The sequence below is a fragment of the Tachypleus tridentatus genome, chromosome 13 (assembly GCF_004210375.1).
Source record: "Tachypleus tridentatus isolate NWPU-2018 chromosome 13, ASM421037v1, whole genome shotgun sequence".
Lineage (NCBI taxonomy): Eukaryota > Metazoa > Arthropoda > Merostomata > Xiphosura > Limulidae > Tachypleus > Tachypleus tridentatus.
Genome location: NC_134837.1, coordinates 218,696,986 through 218,715,260, shown reverse-complemented (window position 1 = coordinate 218,715,260; position 18,275 = coordinate 218,696,986). Strand labels below are relative to the sequence as shown.

The 18,275-nt window shown below is 29.8% G+C and overlaps 1 protein-coding gene across 2 annotated transcripts in view; it reads left to right on the top strand.

Moving 5' to 3' along the window:
- LOC143236669 (L-fucose kinase-like) overlaps positions 1-18,275 on the top strand; it is a 61,721-nt gene that overhangs the window by 39,100 nt on the left and 4,346 nt on the right. For both annotated transcript variants that reach the window (XM_076475053.1, XM_076475054.1), the window contains 5 exons: positions 5,703-5,840; positions 12,412-12,506; positions 14,487-14,705; positions 16,654-16,753; positions 16,889-17,112. In XM_076475053.1, the coding sequence (XP_076331168.1) occupies positions 5,703-5,840; positions 12,412-12,506; positions 14,487-14,705; positions 16,654-16,753; positions 16,889-17,112 (776 nt within the window). The remainder of the gene's footprint in view (positions 1-5,702; positions 5,841-12,411; positions 12,507-14,486; positions 14,706-16,653; positions 16,754-16,888; positions 17,113-18,275) is intronic.

Below are 18,275 nucleotides of genomic sequence, written 5' to 3'. Positions count from 1 at the left end.
CCTAGGTGAGTGACACAATAATGTAACTATACTGACTTTAGGTATTGAAAAAATATACCAAAGATTCAAGTAACTTGGTATCAATAATACTATAGTGATTGAACCATACATACAACGTATGCAACCAAATGTGTCATAACTATTGCTCTTAAAATAATTACTTTTAACTCTTGTTATGAAACGTGAATAACCATTAAATGTGAAGTCACAAAATAAACTAAATAAAATGCTCACTCTAAACATTCTTATACATCCAACTTAGTCTGGCTAAGATTTAACAAGAAATGCTTTGTGTTAAGCTTCAAATGGAGTTAACAAGTTTCTTATCTGGTATAACTTAATTTGTTTTTTGTCTTGCTGAAATATAAACTAGCATTCTTCTTGTTTTCTAAGTATTCTGCTTTTTCTTTTGTTCTGTTATAGACTTTTGGTTTATCTTGTTAAATTTAGAATAACTTTCTTATTTTCAAATAGGTAATGTTGGCCTGCTCTGTTCTCATGAAATCTCATGTTTTATAGTTTTGCTACAGTTTAAACTGATGCACTTGTTGTGTACTGAGATGTAATGTTGCATCATTTGTTCACCACAAGTTAAGCTGATACACATGCATTTTATTTTTCTTATTAAGTTGTAACATATCTACAATGGATTTTCATACCTATTTTGGGAATGAAATTTGGCTGGCTTACAACCCATGAAATTTACAAAATTATATTAATAATATTAATATTGAAATTAAAAGTAATTGAAATATTAAAATTCACAAACAAACAACATTTCATAATACACAATTAAAATCTATATATAAACCAATCAATGGTCACAAAAGTAAATCTGGATATTTCGTTGTGGTTTCACATCATTTTCTGGAGTGTGGAAAACAGCTATTTTGGTGCTATGTAAGTACAAAAGCCATGATCATGTGTCTACTAGTTTTACATAGTAGTAGTTTGTTTGTATCTTTTGATATTGTGTCACACACCAGTCATTGAAAGTTTATACATTAGACGCTTAAAAAAACTTTTGTTGAAAACTCCTATTTTCAATTTAATAATAAGATGTATAAACAGACTGAAGGCCTAGCTGTGGGTTCTTTGTTATCTCCTTTGCTGTATGATCATTTTTATAGATAGGTTTGAAACTGATGCCTTACAGAATGCCAAATTTAAACATGAAATATGGATTAGATATGTCAATGACACATTCATGGTGTGGTAGCATAGTAAAGAGAACTTACTAGAATTCACTAATTACTTAAATTGTCTCGAATTCTCAATTCAGTTTACTCGCAAAGTTGAAGAAAACATCTTTTTTTGGAGGTACTTGTTGTTTTTTTTTATTTTTAAGGGTTTTCCTATCTGTGCTTTTTATCACTTCATTGTTTAATCCGATGTATTTTTGTGTCTTCCACCTTTTAACCTTATGTGCATGAGGTTGCCCCATCTTGTTGTGGAGAATCAAAGTTTACTACAATTCTCAATTTACCACTTCATGAAATTTGGCAAGCTTTTAGTAAACATTAAAAGTCTGTGATACACGATAAATTGAATTTTTTGGTAAAGTATTTTTACTAAAGATTTGTATATGAATTTATATTCAGCCTGATTCTGAATCTCAATAGTCTGAGTGATTTTCAAGTAAAAAATAAAAATACTGTTCTTCATCTTGATGTTGTCATATGAAATTTTCAATATTTAATATAAAAAATGTAATGAATAAATTTAAAGGAGAAAATTTAAGAAGTTATATCTGTAAGTTTCTAATAAGTATTTTTAGTTTTTAATAAGGTTGTTTGAACAACCTTGCACTACTTTTATGTGGATTAATTCATACAAAGGTTCATTTAAAGTTTTAAAATTGGTAGTCACAGTGACTTAATTGGTGGTGGTCATGAGTTATACTAGTTAGTTTAGACAATTTGGTTGGGCTTTTATGATTCTATACTACTAATTAAGTTAAATTAGTTTTTTACTACTATAATGGGGGCTTGAATGCCACCCTGAGGAGGTAAGTTTATCTTGCTTACCCTCAAGTGGTTGTACCTTGTTTCATATTTCTTTTACGTTGGAGAGCAGTCACTTTCTCACAGCTGTTTGCAGACAGAGAAGGGTGATATAAATGTGGGGTATTGTGGGCTTGAGTATCCACATTTCACTGTCTCAATTTGTATTTCTTTTGATAATTTTATTTGATTTTTTATGAATTTCTTCATGTGAGATTGGCAACTGAAGACTGAGACTGATAAACTGTGTATCCTCACCTCATTGTGGGTCCTACTTCTGTAGTCACCTCCAAAACCCATGGTACATTTTTATCCCACATTATAGCCTGTACCCTGGATATTCTTTTAATTTATCCAGTGTCTTTAATTCAATTTTGGTTTTTGTTTGGGCTTATTTTGTTCATTTAATATATGTACACACACACACACACACACACACACACACACATATGTAATACATGGTTATCAAAATATTGAAATGCCACTGTATTTTGATAAAATATAAATTCAGTACACTACTTGCAAATTTATACCTTGTAGGCCAGTTTTATCATACCATTACAAATTTATTTGGTGAATGTGTGTTATTCATTTGTTTATTTGCATTAATATACAATAATAGCAAATTATACAGTGCTAGAAATGGCTACCTAAAACCTTAACAAAGGTTTATTAAAACTAATTAAGAAATAAATTTACAAATTTCAATAATATTATGTGGAAATGCTTGTACACTACGTTTTGAAAACAAAAAAATGAATGCCACTATTGTACATACTGTCTGGATCACTAATAAGTTATACAAATTCTGACATAAAAATTTGTACAAGTATATTACACATCATGACAAAGACACCGTTAATGTACATACAAAACTGTAGGAATCAATGAAGTTATACAAATTTTGTCATATAAAAATGTACACAAATATTGACAGATGAGAAAAAAACACACTAGAGTCAGTCAAAGAATTAAAAATATGAAGATTCTTCAAAAAAGCTGTTCCTAGAATACTTTAAAAAGTCTCAGTACACACACAAAATTATATTATTATCTTGAGATGTTATGAAAATGAACTTGTGTTCAAAGTTGTATAAATTAGCAAATAAGTTGTACAAAAATGTTTCAGTAAAACACTGTGTAAGACTCAGAAAAAAAAGTGTCTGAAAAGCTCTACAGTTCAAAAAATGTGGAGAAATTTCATAAAATATTATTGTATATTCAAATAAAAAATAATCTAAAATGGGGAGATGCTATTGTCAAATATTTTTGTCAGGTTTTAGAGAAAGAGAAAAAGATAGTTTTACCTTGTACATAAACAAAACCAAGTGAAACTCTAATAATTGGTTATTTTGTTTGTGACTTAAACTTAGAAAATGAATTGGCTATGATAATTTCAGCAGTGTTAGTTATGTACTGGATAAAAACACAAAACATGTTTGCTATATAACTTTATTGTTTTTAATCCAAAATAATGGTAACATAAGTGCCATTCATTTGAGTTTTCCCATCCCTTTTTTTAATTCCACAATTAACTTACCTTAAATTATAAAACCTTAGTGCTTGTCCTTTTTCTAACTTATATTTTCGAACTATGACAATTGTGATCACAAAGCACAATAATCATAGTTGCAGAATTTTAAGTGGAAAGATCTTAAATATTACATTTGTCAGTTCATTTTACAGCTGTCATAGATTTACATCTAAAAATTTGTGCTTCCCCTCTGTAAGTTTATAGTTATCAGTTTGTTGTGGGAAATACAGTGTGTCTTTCCTGCACCTCTGTAATTGCCAGTAATTTATTAAATAAATGAAGTAAAGTGTAAAGGTTATCCATAAAAACCCAATGTCCTAGTCTGTTGTATTTTTCCTTCAGTTGTATAGCAGTTTAAAGAGTTTATCATGGTTAGGATCAGTTCTAGATAAAACATTAGTATTGTTGTTGAAGTAATTATGGAAAGCATGAGATCTACCTCTAGTGATATTAAAAAACATAAGATTATATAAAGGGGGATAATTAGGCCAGTATTCCAAAATAAAACAAAACTTAATACCTAAGTAAGCCTATGTATCCACAGCAGTAACATCAGTCTAGTTTACAGTGTTTCTCTTCTTTGGTGGTTCAGTTTAATGTACCTTTCTTTTTGTATGTGTATACCCATATATTTCATATATAATTATATGCAATAATTCAGTGTAAAATAATTCAGAACTGAAACTGCCTAGTCAACTGAGCATGACATAGTCTTAATTGTTACAAAGGTTGATATTTTTTAGCATTCCCCTTCATTAACTTCAAATGAAATCCAAGAATCATTATAGGTGAGAGGCCTCTCATGTGTAGTTGAACAAATGAGCCTTCTTTTGCTTCCTCCCCTTTTCTGAGTCTTTCTTTTTCTATGGTTTTTTGTCTGGATACTTCTGGTGTGTTATCTTCTACTCATAGTGTTTTTGAATTGTCTTTTTGGAAATTTAATATTATAACAATTACTTCCAAATAAAAACTTCTTTGTGTTTATAACATGTAAAATTCTGCTTTAAATCAAATCGGTGCAAGCTTAAGTAGAAAATTGGTACCACTGCTGTACAACAAAATGATCTAGATAATAAAACAAAATCTGAACTGGCAGATTTTTCACTGGTTGCTGTATGTTTTCATTCTTTTAAAAGTCTCTTCAGTGTTAGTGAATAAATTACTTAGAGCACTTTAGTGTAAAGAAATTTGGTATTTCATTAGGGTAAGATCATACATTTGACCTTAAATTTTTATAACTTCATTATAAATATAAATGTCAGTAAATTTAGCATTAAAATATAGTTTATAATTTAGATTTTAAAGTTATTTCAGATTTAATAATTTCAAAAGGAAATGTTTAATACATCAATCTTTACCCCTGTATATCATGTGATACACTTATGCAACAAATTTCACAATTTAATTTTTTTTGCTTTTATCCCTTGATCGTTCAAGTTTGGTACAAATTACTTATACCATAGATATTACTAAGCCATAATGTATGTTTCCATCTAAGCTTATAAAAAAACAAACAGAAAGGAAAACATTATTTTATGAAAGAGTAAAGGTTTCGACTATAAATACAAGTAAGTTGCAACTTCAGAATCAGTAAAGGAAAAGAAAGAACCATTTTACTTAGTTTATTTTATGTTTTCAACAATTCCTTCCATTACACTTGAATTATGTTTATAAAACTTCTTGGAATCAAGTATGCTGATCGTCTAAATAAATATATATATGAAATATACAATGTTAACAAAAATGCTTTTGATACTCATTTAGGAGGCTCTAGGAGCTTTGTGAATGGATTATAAAAACTTTGAAATGAAAATAAGTATTTATATTCCTACCGTAAAAAAATATGCCCTGTATACAAACTGACTCAATAATTTCTCATACATATCTTTAGTAGAAATATGTTATTGAAAACTGTTTTCTGTATACAAAAGTCTTGTATTTTTACTAAAAAGCTGCAAGATTTTGTGAAGATAGTGCAAAGTAAACTTGGAAATATAGTAATCAATTCTTTTCTTGTATGGGTTCAGTCCAATGGATGTAGGGTTAATAGGAGCTCCACTAAAAGCTGTAGTTATTATATGTAGCATATAATTTTATTATACAATAAGCATTACTCAAGCTACAATTTTGTATTTACAGTTGATGTTATTATTTTGTCTTACTAGGAGCTTTATTAAAAGCAGCAATACTTTGTACACAACTGGTAGATGTAGAGAGCAACAAGTCCCTTTCAGAACAGCTTTGTTCTCTGTATGGTGGTGGGTTGGAACTACAAACATGGTCAGACTTACCACAAGGAACAGGTGTAGTATGCTTTTGTTACTAGTACCTTCTAGTTTTATTACATGTATTGTGACTTAGCATAAAGTTGAAAATTACAGCTTTAAAAAATCTTGCATATCATGAAGGAAACATTTTTATAAATCTAGAAATCAAAATAAAAATTTATTTCCTTAGCAATACTAAGTACTAATTTATATTTTGTAGAATATTATAACAAACTTTATTAATCTTCATACTTTGCAGAAAAACAATTATGCCAAATAACTTGATACATCACATGACATATTTTTACACTCTTTAAAATGAATAATTGTACACTTCTAAAGCTTCTTTTAACAGTGTATTAGAAAAGAGCCGTAAATGTACAGAAGTATCTAACTTCTGTTCTTACAAAAGCTCATTATGTACTATTTTGTAAGCTTTAGTATTAAATACAATAATGTATATTTTAAACAACAAAAACATCACAGCATTTTAATAAGTTTTCTGGATTTTTCTTTATTTATACAACATTTTTAACACATGATCATTGGCCAGTACAGAAAACTTAGGCAAAAACATAACATAAAGTATGTTGGTTTCATATTTTAAAGAATTTTATGTCAATAAATAGCTAGTTTTTCTGTTGAATTTCTAATTGTGTACATGGACAGTTGTGTATTTTTGTGTGTGTGTTCTTGAAGAGTTCTATTGTGTTGATTAATTGTAATTAAAAGCTATATGGAGAGTTGCCTACACTGTCATTAATAGTAGTTTGTTAAAGATTATCTGTTTCTTCATTTATTAATGACAGGTTTCATGTTTCATAATGCTGACATGTGGTGGAAAAGTCATGGTTATTTTTACTCATCTGTTCATGCACTTAAGAGGAAGTAGTTTTTTTTATTTTTACCCATGTGTCTAATTTGTTTCCTGTTTTACCTATATAACAAAATGAATCAATTTACCAACCCAATCTTCAAGCACTAAAGATGAAATCTTCCCTAAGTCACTTGGATAAACAAGATGAATCTCTAGAAATTTTCAAAATCCCAAAAAATAATTTACTGAGTGACTTCCCAAATAAGCCGAAAACTGTTTATTAAGAACATTTTACATGACTTTAGTAACAAAGATTCTGTCCTTGAAAATTAATAAAACCATGCAAAGTTATCTGATGCCAGCAAAAGAAATGACTTAAAACCTCTTGTAAGCAACTAAAACATATTCAGGAAGCTACTAAAGATATTCTGGAGTAATCCTGTCAACCATACAATGTAATTCTTCAATGTTAAACACAGTGAATGAGAAATTTAAATTTACCTAAATCTAAGTAAACTTTATAGTTTTTAAAAAAAAAGCATTAACCTTATGGCCAGTCATGTTATCCAGAGCTAATTCCAGGCAAAATTGTGGCTTGTGCAAACTTGGTATTCAGCATCCTGTAAAATTGACAAGAATTACAGGGGTGCATGTTGTTTTATACCTGTTGTTAGTTGTAATGTGTGCAAATGCTGAAATTAGATACTGGAACCTTGCAGTTTAAAAATCAACTCAATAATAAAAAATATTTCACACTACCTTTAACATATACACAACTATGAATGGTAACATCACAATAAAATTTCCATTTTGTAAATTTATTCTGTCAAACAACTCACCAAGAATCAATAACACTTATCATTAATTGTTTTAGAAGCCTTAAAATATAGAATAATTTGAAACCAGCCATTTAATCAATCTTTTAACTTGATAAAGAAGTTTTCTTCCCATACAAAGATTCATAGTTTCTTCAGCTACATGGATCCTTTGAACAAAGGAATATTCCTTAAATTAACAGAAACAAGTTTTTTTACTTTTGTTTTCATTTTGAATAAGCAAGGACTTCTTTCATTATTCTTTTATGCACGTAAACTTTACAAATATGTGTGTGATAGTGAAACATATCAATGATCTACAGAATTTGTTTTATATACTAAATAGAACCTAAATTATTTTCTGATGGTATTAAGGCCACTCTTGCAGAAAATATGTTAAATGAGAATTGGTACATTAACCACCCTTCTTTTATGCCATATTAAATAATTTGTTTACATGAACTCTGTTTTGATTTAACATAACATAATCGTTTGGGACAACATGAGACTTATTGGTCCATTTCAGCTGTTACACACTCTAATTTAAATTAACTTAAATAAAACAAGTTAAAGCCAACCATTACCATTCATATACTTTTCAAGCTTTTTTTTAAACTCAATTAAATGTACTGCCTCTACCACATCTGAAGGCATCTCATTCCAAAAGCCAACCACCCTGTTAGAAAAATAAAACTGTCTTAGCTGAAGATGACTCCTACCCTTCCTAAATTTATATTTCTGTCTCCTAGTCCTGTTATTATCACTACTAAATATGAAAAAAAGTGATGCTTGAACACTGTCAGTTCTCTTTATAATCTTAAAGATCTCAATCAGATCTGCTCTTAATATGCTTTGTTTTTCAAGAGAAAATTTTAGATATCTTAACTTCTTGTATGATGGCACTTCCATCCCAGGCACCATTTTAGCAGCTCTCCTCAATGTTCTTCTTAAGGTAAGGAATCCAAGACTGAACACAATACACCAAACATGGCTTAACCAGTGACCTGTACAATGAAAGTATAACCTCTTTTCACTTTTTTTTATTCATTATTTCTAAACTTCTGTTTACACTGCCACTAACAACAGTCCACTACTTAAATGGCTTAAGAGATTTATGAATCACTTACACCGAGATCCCTTTTTTACATAAAACTATTAAGTTTATTCTCATCCAAATTACACTTATAATTCAAATTATGATAACCTACATGCATTATTTTGCATTTGTTATAATTAAAATCAGTTTGATTTTGACATGTAGACTGTTTTCTGTATGTTAAAAAATAAAAATGAATAAATGTTATCCTTTCAACACTTCTACAACACTCATAAAGAAATTTAATCCACTGTTGAAATCAAAAGTAGCTTCATGGTAAATTTCTAATTTAAACATTACACAAGTTTGCCTCACCCACAATGAAAAAATCAACACAAAAACAAATATAATGAAAACTGCATAAACTGGTTTTTAACCTTGTAAATTACCAGTTCATTTACAAAATAATTTGATGAACCATAAATGATTTCAAACAGTATAGAGAACATAATATTAATAAAAAGTCAAATCCAGAAATCATAAACACATATTGACCAACCCTAATTACAAACACAATTTCTTTTTAGCAAATGTTAGCATACTCCCTTACAAAAATTTGTAAAAGATTAACATGAAATCATGGTCTTGATATAAATAGATTCCTGTTCACTTCAGAATTACAAAGGAACCACATGCAAAGAAACTATACAATGAATTCAATCCTCCACCAAACATTTAAAATTGCAATGCAACAACTGCCTAGTTTTTTGCATACAGCCAGAAATCCTTTTGTATATTGGTTATTTTATACATTTTCTACCTCATGAAAGTAACCTCAAGATACATACACTGTGATATCTTTGAATTAATATAAACAGCAGAAAAACCCCTTAAAATATCAGTTCAGTATACTGAATTTTGAAAATTGTCATTGCACTTGTATTGCAAGGTTTTTCAAAGTAAGTGTTGTATTTCACAACAAATGCCTCAGATATCAAGTTCACAGGATGTAGTGTTTTGCAGCATGATTATTTTATTAATGTATACAACTAATTTGACTTTTTGGGAGAATTTAATATTTTTGACAGATTTTATTCATGTTTTGCATGTTTAGGCTCAGGAATTTCAGAGGAATGTTAAGTTTTCCCAAAATATCTATATCATATACAAACAAGTTAAAGCCAACCATTATCATTCATATACTTTTCAAACTTTTTCTTAAACTCATTTAAATGTATTGCCTCTACCACATAATGCCTCTATGTCTTGAATTCTTTGTTTCAAGTTTTCTCTTTCCCATTGTGTTGATTTTAGAATATCCACAATTTAGAAACACCAACTATATGTATTGAAAGGCCATTTCTTAAAATAAGACTGTTCCACCACCGTTAGTTTGTAAAATATCAATAAATTTGTAACATTAACCAAAGAATCTACTTCGTATCTTCATGTTTTTGAAATTACTCATTCACTCGTGCTTACTTTCAGTGGTACATGATAATGGTATCTTTATCTTAATATATTTTCATAAAAGATGCTTTTTATTAAGCAAATTTTATTAAATTAAAACCACTGTTGGTACTTTTATAAGTAATGAATTTTTTAAACCTTTTTAAAGGTCAGTTAGAAAGTAAAATAAGTTATAGTAGTTTGAGACATTTTGTTTTACTGTTTGAATTATTGTTTTTCTTTTAATTCCTTAAACCTAAACAGACACTGGTAGATCCCAACTACAAATCTTGGTTTATCTATCTGATAAACTAATCAAAACCATGTTACTGTCTACAAAATTGTGAAAATTGAAATTTTATAAGATGTAGTATCAATTATTATGAAAATTATTTAAGCAGAATGTATAAAAAATTATGGGTTTCACAAGTTAAAATATATAGTTTAAACTTATATGAATAATATTTTGGACAACCAACTTATTGAGAAAAATTTAGGGTTAATAAAGACAGGCTTTTTAGATCAAGAGGCTAAAATTCTCAAGTAGTGCTAAATTTCTTATTTTTTTCTGTATATTTGTTGTACATTGATTATATTTGATAATAAAAATAAGTAAAATCTAAAAATTAAGAAGTTATTAGGTTAGATAAAGAAAACTTAAATGGAAAAAAATAATATTTGTCTTAAGTGATGTAGGGGAGTATACATAGTTATACTTCACATTATGTAACCTGGAATTTTATCTACCCTACACTTTCCACACTCCTGCTGGGTAATTTATTGCTATTTGCAGTAGTTTAGACAGTTTAAACAACAATAAAACAAGAGAATGAAAGTAGTTCTAAAACATTAAGAGATCCAAAGCTTCTATAATAAATAATTGTAATTTTTTGTTACACACTGACACTGCAGTCATTTTAGCCAAAAAGAAAAGTTTTTTTTACTTTAATTTTTTTTTTCCACAACATACCTTCACTGACACTTATAGCTGATCCATTAGGGTTTCCTCTTTACCCATTTAAGCATTGGTCTAATTTTTCTTACTTGCTCTCATCTTTTATACCCCACTCAGTTGTCCTTGGTGATATTTGTCTCATGATACTCTTCACCTAATCAGTCCACCCTCTCTTCTAACACTGTATATGAGCATCTCATTCAGGTAATTTTATCACTTTTTTTCAACTGAGAATCACTAATGGGTTTTCCAGTATTACAACTGTTTGGAGATACTTGGAACATTATCTTGTTATCTAGTTGATTTTCATAAATGGACTGCTATGTGGACCTCCCCTAATACCTTTATATCATATTATTTTCCTGATGTAGCAGTCTCTTCATCTGAGAGTTTTTGTCAATTCCCTGGAGCTGTCTTAACCATTTCTGCTATATTGTTCAGAGGTTTGAGTACTTTTATTTCTACCTTTCAGGGCCCCATACCTTGTTTTAACAGGATCCCACTTTGTGGTGAGTGTTGCTGAGGCAGTTGTGCTTTCATCAAACCAATTCTGCACTAGAAACCAACATTGTACTACAGTTTCTGTAACAGGTTCTGTAGAAAGGAGGTGCTTCAATAGGTAGTTCAATAGGTGGGATTATCATACTGTGATGGACTGCCACTCATTGACTGTCATGAGTAAAGCAAAAAAGGATCTATCTCATCTTTAGGCCCACCATGGCCATATGGCTGGGGCACTCATCTTGTAATCTGAAGGTCACAGGTTCAAATCCCTGTCACACAAGACATGCTCAACCTATCAGCCACAGGTGTGTTGTACTGTTTGTTGACTTTGGTGTTTCTTGCTTTCTCATCATAAATTTATGGCTACAGGTAAGGATCCATTGGAAATTGTGTTTATATATATAATGTTGCAGTCCAATGCCCTAGCTACCAAAGTGGGATATAGGGACCAAGATTCCTTAATATCAACCTTACATAGTGAAACCTCAACTATTTGGTTGAGGCTGGCCTATGCTGATGATCACACATGTACAGTTTAATCTTGATACAAAAACTAAGTTCAGAGTGAAGAGCATACTTGTTCTCTATGTAGTATGGTTCCCCAATTTGGGTACCAATCTTATCTTGGCACTCCTATGATCTATGCATAAGCTTTCAGTATGGCTAACACCTGCACCAGCCCTTCCACCTTCCCAGTGTTGGATTCAAGTTATAAGTGTCAACTGAGGTAAGTATGTTTTGGAAGATAACATTTTTCTAAGTTGAAAGTGTATTTTCAGTAATACTTACCTCCACTGATACTCTCCTGCTCTTCCTCACTACAAGAAGCCAGTGTTAGAGACCCTTATATATGTATGGTAATGGATCCATTAAAACTGAGCTTAAATAGATAGAGAAAAGAAGGTGCCAAGGTTAAAAAAGTCATTGTTTAAGCAAATAATGTTATATCTATGTCTGTACATAGAAATTAACTAGTTGAAACAACTGTATTCTTTAAACTGATATTTATAAGAGGTAAATCATTGTTATAGGTCTGGGAACCAGTAGTATTCTTGCTGCAGCTGTGATAGCTATTTTGTGGACCATATCAGGAAGAACCTACCATAAAAAAGATTTAATTCATGCTGTAAGTATGCAACATGACACATGGTATAATAGAAATCTACTTTAAAATATGAAGAGTTTTAATTTTATAGAATAAGCAGAAAAGAGAATGTCAACTTTATAAATGAAATATTAGTTACAACTTGATGCTGACCTTGAAAAAGTTTATTCTGAAAAATGTTACTGCAGTTAATGCAAGTAATCTGTAATACATGTAACTGTAGAAGGTTTCTTTCAAACTTTAAATGTGTGTTTTCATACAAATCTTGCAGCTAATTAACTGATAAAAGCAAGTCATTAAACAGTTCTTTCTAGATGAATATGAGAATGAAAAAGGAAAATATGTTTTGCAGAGAAATTGCAGATCTACTAGTACTTAAGTTATAAAATAAATGCATTTTAACTTTAAAGAAGCAAAAGACCAAGCAATCAAATTACAGTTACAATACATTTGTTCTAAAGAGAAGCATAATGTATATTAGTCAAATTACAACTACATTGCATATTTTGTTTAAATAATCAGCAGATGTACCAGTCTAATTATGGCTACAACATATTCCTTTTGTGGAGAAGCATCATATATTGCATTAAAACTATAGCTATAATATATATGTTTTCTGGAGAAGCATCAAATATATTAACCAAATCATGGATACAGTGCATGTTTTCAGAAGAACTGCACATATGGTAATTAGGTTATAGCATTGTAGTTGTAGACCAAACAATCAGATTATAACAACAGTACCTTTCCTTTGTATCAAATTAGAAGATCCAGCAGTCAATGTTTTGCAGAGAAGCAGCAGACTTAGCATTCAAATTTTGGTTGTAATGCATATGATTTTTAGTGAGGCAACAAATTTAGCAACCATCTGCAGTATATATTTCATAGAAAAGCAGCAGATACATTAGTAGAATTACAGCTAAAATGTATATGTTTTGTAGAAGAGATCCAATAATGAAATTACAGTTACAATATATTTGTTTTGTAGCAAAGCTGACATCTAGTAGTCAAGGTACAGCTGCAGTCGATATTTTGTACAGACAAGTATTGAAATTATAGCTAGAATATGTATGCATGAGATTCAGCATTCGAATTACAGCTATAATATATTTATTGGTGCAGCAGATCTACATTGAAATATATATTTTGTGGAGAAAGAGTAAAAGTAGATTTTCAAACTATAAATATAAATATATTTTCTTCACATAAAACCAGCATATTTAGCAGTCAAAGTACAGCTTGTAGCATATTTATTTTAATATCTATGTTTGTTTCATTTTAATATATATTTAAAAGTAGATGTAACTTGTATTGTTAAATGTGTATTGCAAAAGTCCCACTTATTTTCTAATTTTGTAGAAGATTCTCAAGGGTAAGAATCAACAATATGAGTTTAATGAAAGCACTAGCATATCTTCAAACGTTGTTGCCAACTGAACTTTGAAGAACCTCATACCAAAAGTTTATAAATCAATGCACGAAAAGACTGTTTTATATTGTTGGGCTGCTACAGTTAGTATACTATAAACTTCAGAAGCTATAAGTGTGATAAATGCTTATCAGTTGGGAAACTACAGATATTTGACCAGGAACATTTATAGATTTTGAACATTAGAAACCATTAACTTCAATAAATTAACTTTGGATATTAGTATTTCTACGAAGCAGTGTCTGGAAGATTTTAACATTGTAAAGATTTAATTTATGCTTTCAACAGAATTGTTGTTGTAGCTGCTCTGTAAGCTTTACCTGAAATCTTTCAACAGTAAATGTTGTATTTATTCTTTAGCTATAATACATCTGTTCCTGAAAGCTGGTTGGTATATGAGAAATTGTGATTGTACTTTATATCTTTTTTATATAGATATTATTTATGTGGAGTTAAATAAATACTATCAAAGCATTGGTCTCTTTTTCATCAGGAGTAGTGGAGGACATTTCTGAGTGGTCTTCAGTGCTGCCTGACTAACATTATGATCCAGTACATTTGTTCCATTTCAGGTACTTTACCTAGAACAGCTACTTACAACTGGAGGTGGTTGGCAGGATCAAGTAGGTGGGGTGATGGGCAATATAAACAGAGGATACTCTTTAGCCAGTTTTCCTATTCAAGTATTTGTTGAGCCATTGAGTCCTAGTTCTGAGTGTCTGGATTTACTAAATCGACATTTGGTATTGTTATACACAGGAAGAGTTCGTCTGGCCAAAAATTTGCTCCAGGTTTGTCAGCCAAATAAGTTTTTTTAGAGTTTAAAGGATTTAGTAGCATTTCATAAACTCTTTACCTAAAATAACATTATATTTTACATTTATATAATAAAAGTAGTTATTGAATTTGTATTCTCGGTTCATAATTTTTCAAGTGTTAAGTCATATTACAAAATAGTTAAAACTAATCACTAAAAAATATCCTTTTCACTACAGGAAATGGTTTTGGGAGAATCTGAGTTTGATCAGTCTTTTGGAGACTAACTTTATATATAATTCAGGTTTTGGAGTGATTTAATCTATGAGAAACCTTTCTTAGGACAGTTAGTGGGAAATATTTTAGATGTCAGTAGGTTTACTACATGAGAATTTGATTTAGATTGTCTTCAGATGTCTTGGCTAAGTTTTCAGGAAACTCAATTAGAATTACTCCAATGAAATTTGTGGAGTTATTTTTCAATGTGAACTGTTATATATGAGAAGATAATTCACTTTTAGCATCACCTTATTTTCATTAATCTTAAAAGAACTTTGCTGTGAAATGTTCAAAATGATTTCATCCTTTCACATTGGGCTGAGTTTAATATACACAAATTCATCTACACATTTGCACACATTAAGTATTTGCACTATAACCTTTGGTACAGCATGTGTATCTCCATAAAATTTGGTAGACTTTTAGTAAAAATTACAGTTTTTATAACACAAAACAGATTTTTTTAATGAAATATTTTTATGAATAAAATTTTTTGTGGAAATATCAAATCTGTTTTGTTACTAGTCAAAGTGATTTCATGTTATGACTTAAAAAAATCTTAAATATTATTTGTGTAATCTCTAAAACTTACTAAATACATTTCAAATGTTTGTTTTCAGTAAGACATTATATTTTATGTTATTTTCTATACCCTAACTATGTAAAGTCTACCAACTGACCAACCTTGCAACCATCATAAAAATTAGGAAATGAATATAAATTATGCTTTTTCTTGTGCTATAATGACTACATATTACAACACGAAAATAAAAAATGTTTGGTCTAACTAGCTTAAGTCTCATCACATTATATGTCTATATATATTTATTATTTTTTGCTATATTAAACTTAGAAACTAAGCTGTATTTAGATTTAAAAAAGATATGAAACTTCATGCAGACTAAAGACACAACCTATCTTCTTGAAATCTTGGTTTGAAAGAATGTGGTAGCCTTTTCACAGATTAAAATGGCTGATAAAACTACTAGGCAGATATTATAAGCTGTCAGTTGGTTATTCACATGTCATATATTGAAGTAAGTGTATGTAAGTGACCATTTCCAAAAATGGAAAGAGGTGAACAGGTCCACTGTGTTTGATTCAGTACATAAGCCATATCTCAGAAAAATAAAAATACAATAGCATACAATACAAATAATAGATTTTGTACTTTAACTTATCAATATTGGTAATTACAGTTCCTAATTGGTACGAAACTATTGCCTTAGTATTTTGAAATCACAAACATTTAAACACTACTTTATTCAACTTACTAGGTGACTCACTAAATTGTATATTTAGGTGTATTATTTTAATATTTACTTTTAAGTTAAGAAATTAACTCATGTAATATTAAAGTTTGAATTATAATTTACAGATTGATTCCAAACTTATTCACATAAATTCATAAAATAGAAGTTCAGTAAAATTTTGAAAGCAAGTCAACAAACACAATGACATGGCCTTTGGCTTGTGACCCAGTGTGAAAGGATAAAGAAATAAATAATTTTGACACAAAATAATTACTATAAAAATGAACGTTTTTTTGTTCAACTTTTAATTGTTGGTCAGAATTGAAAACTTTACCAATGCCAAAGATATAACTTTAAAATGCAAGATCCTTAGTTCTTTATCAGTTTAAGAAAATGTACTTCTAAATTCATACCAAAAACGATTGATTTTTTATTTTTCATATTTTTACAGAATGTAATTCGTAACTGGTATGCAGGCGATGAAGAGGTTGTCTGTTGCTTTAAAGAACTTTACCAGTGCTCTCTCCAGTGTGTGGAGGCCATAAAGAAAGGTATGCTATTTACAGATATTTGTTCACTTAAGTTTCTGTGATGTTTTATAATATGCTATCTAATTTCATTCACATTTGATATCTTGACAGGTACATTTGTGTGTAGTTACTTATCCAATTTTGTGTATCTGTTAGGTGACTTATCCAAACTAGGAGAACTCATTGATTGCTATTGGAGGCAGAAGAAATTGTTAGCACCTGGTTGTGAGCCGGTTGCAGTACAAAACTTAATGACCAGATTGAAACCTTTTGTTCATGGACAGGTCCTAATGGGTGCTGGTGGGGGTGGTTTCATGTGTATATTGACCAAAGAACCAGACTCGTGGGAGCAGCTGCAGACCATTCTCAGAAGCACAAAGGTATTTTATTGTATTTGTTAACTTGGAATATATGTATCAAACTATTTTTTATTAGCATTAGATTGTTGTATCACTAAATGTGATCAACACACTTTTATTACCTGCACATTATAAGTCATGATTCATAAATGCCACTCACCTCTTCTCAGAACTGATAACTATTACTTTGCACCAGCCTTAATAGGTTTGTATGTGTGTCAAGCTTTAAATGTAATTCTCATCCCTACATGTATTAATTTGTACTATGCCAGTCTATGATGCAATAAGCATTAAATTATAGTTTGACATTACTAGGAGGGTGACACTTCCTCCATTACAGTAGATCCCATGATCATATTTCTTTACTTGGCATTGCTTGATCCCATATATGTTGTTTTTTTTTAATTCAGAGTTACAGAACTTGTATGCTTCTTATTTAAAACAGTAGTTACTATCATATTGTAGATTTTCTTACCTTTATTTTCTTGATCTCCAGAGAAAAACACAAATTTGTAAACATTTACAGTAAGAATTTCTGATTGGAATTTTATTTATTTGATTTGTTTCAACACCTGTGATATGTTTTCTTTGACAATACTATTCCTCATTGTTATTGACCCTGGGTTTGGATAGGGAACAAAGTGCACATGTTATGACTTATTATATGGTACTATTCAATAAGGTATTCTGTATTTGATGTCAGAGTTATTAATTATTCAGTTACTGTACATTGCTGACGTAGCAACATTTCATGGGTTATGAGAGTAAGTACCAGATACAATATACAGGATATCAGAATTAAAAAAAATGAAAAACATAGATATGCATTTCAGAGGTTCTAGAGGTTATGTTATGCAAATTAAATTATAAAATCAACAAAAGTATGCTTTTTCTTCACATAAATATCACCTTTCACTCTTACTTGCAAGAGTCTGAGTCAGACTGACATTATCAATTCATAGACATGTCTTGAGTACAGAAGACCTGTACCTTCTACTAAACATGTACCTGCTTCTCTTGTAGATACACACTGTAAATTTGGAGTTGTAGTCAACATTCCTACTCAAATGAACCAAATCCATGCATATTTGGTCATCCAATTTGGTTTTAATAATTAATCTCCAATAGCATTATTATAGAAAGGACCAAAGCCTTCCTATATATATCATGGACATACAAGACCT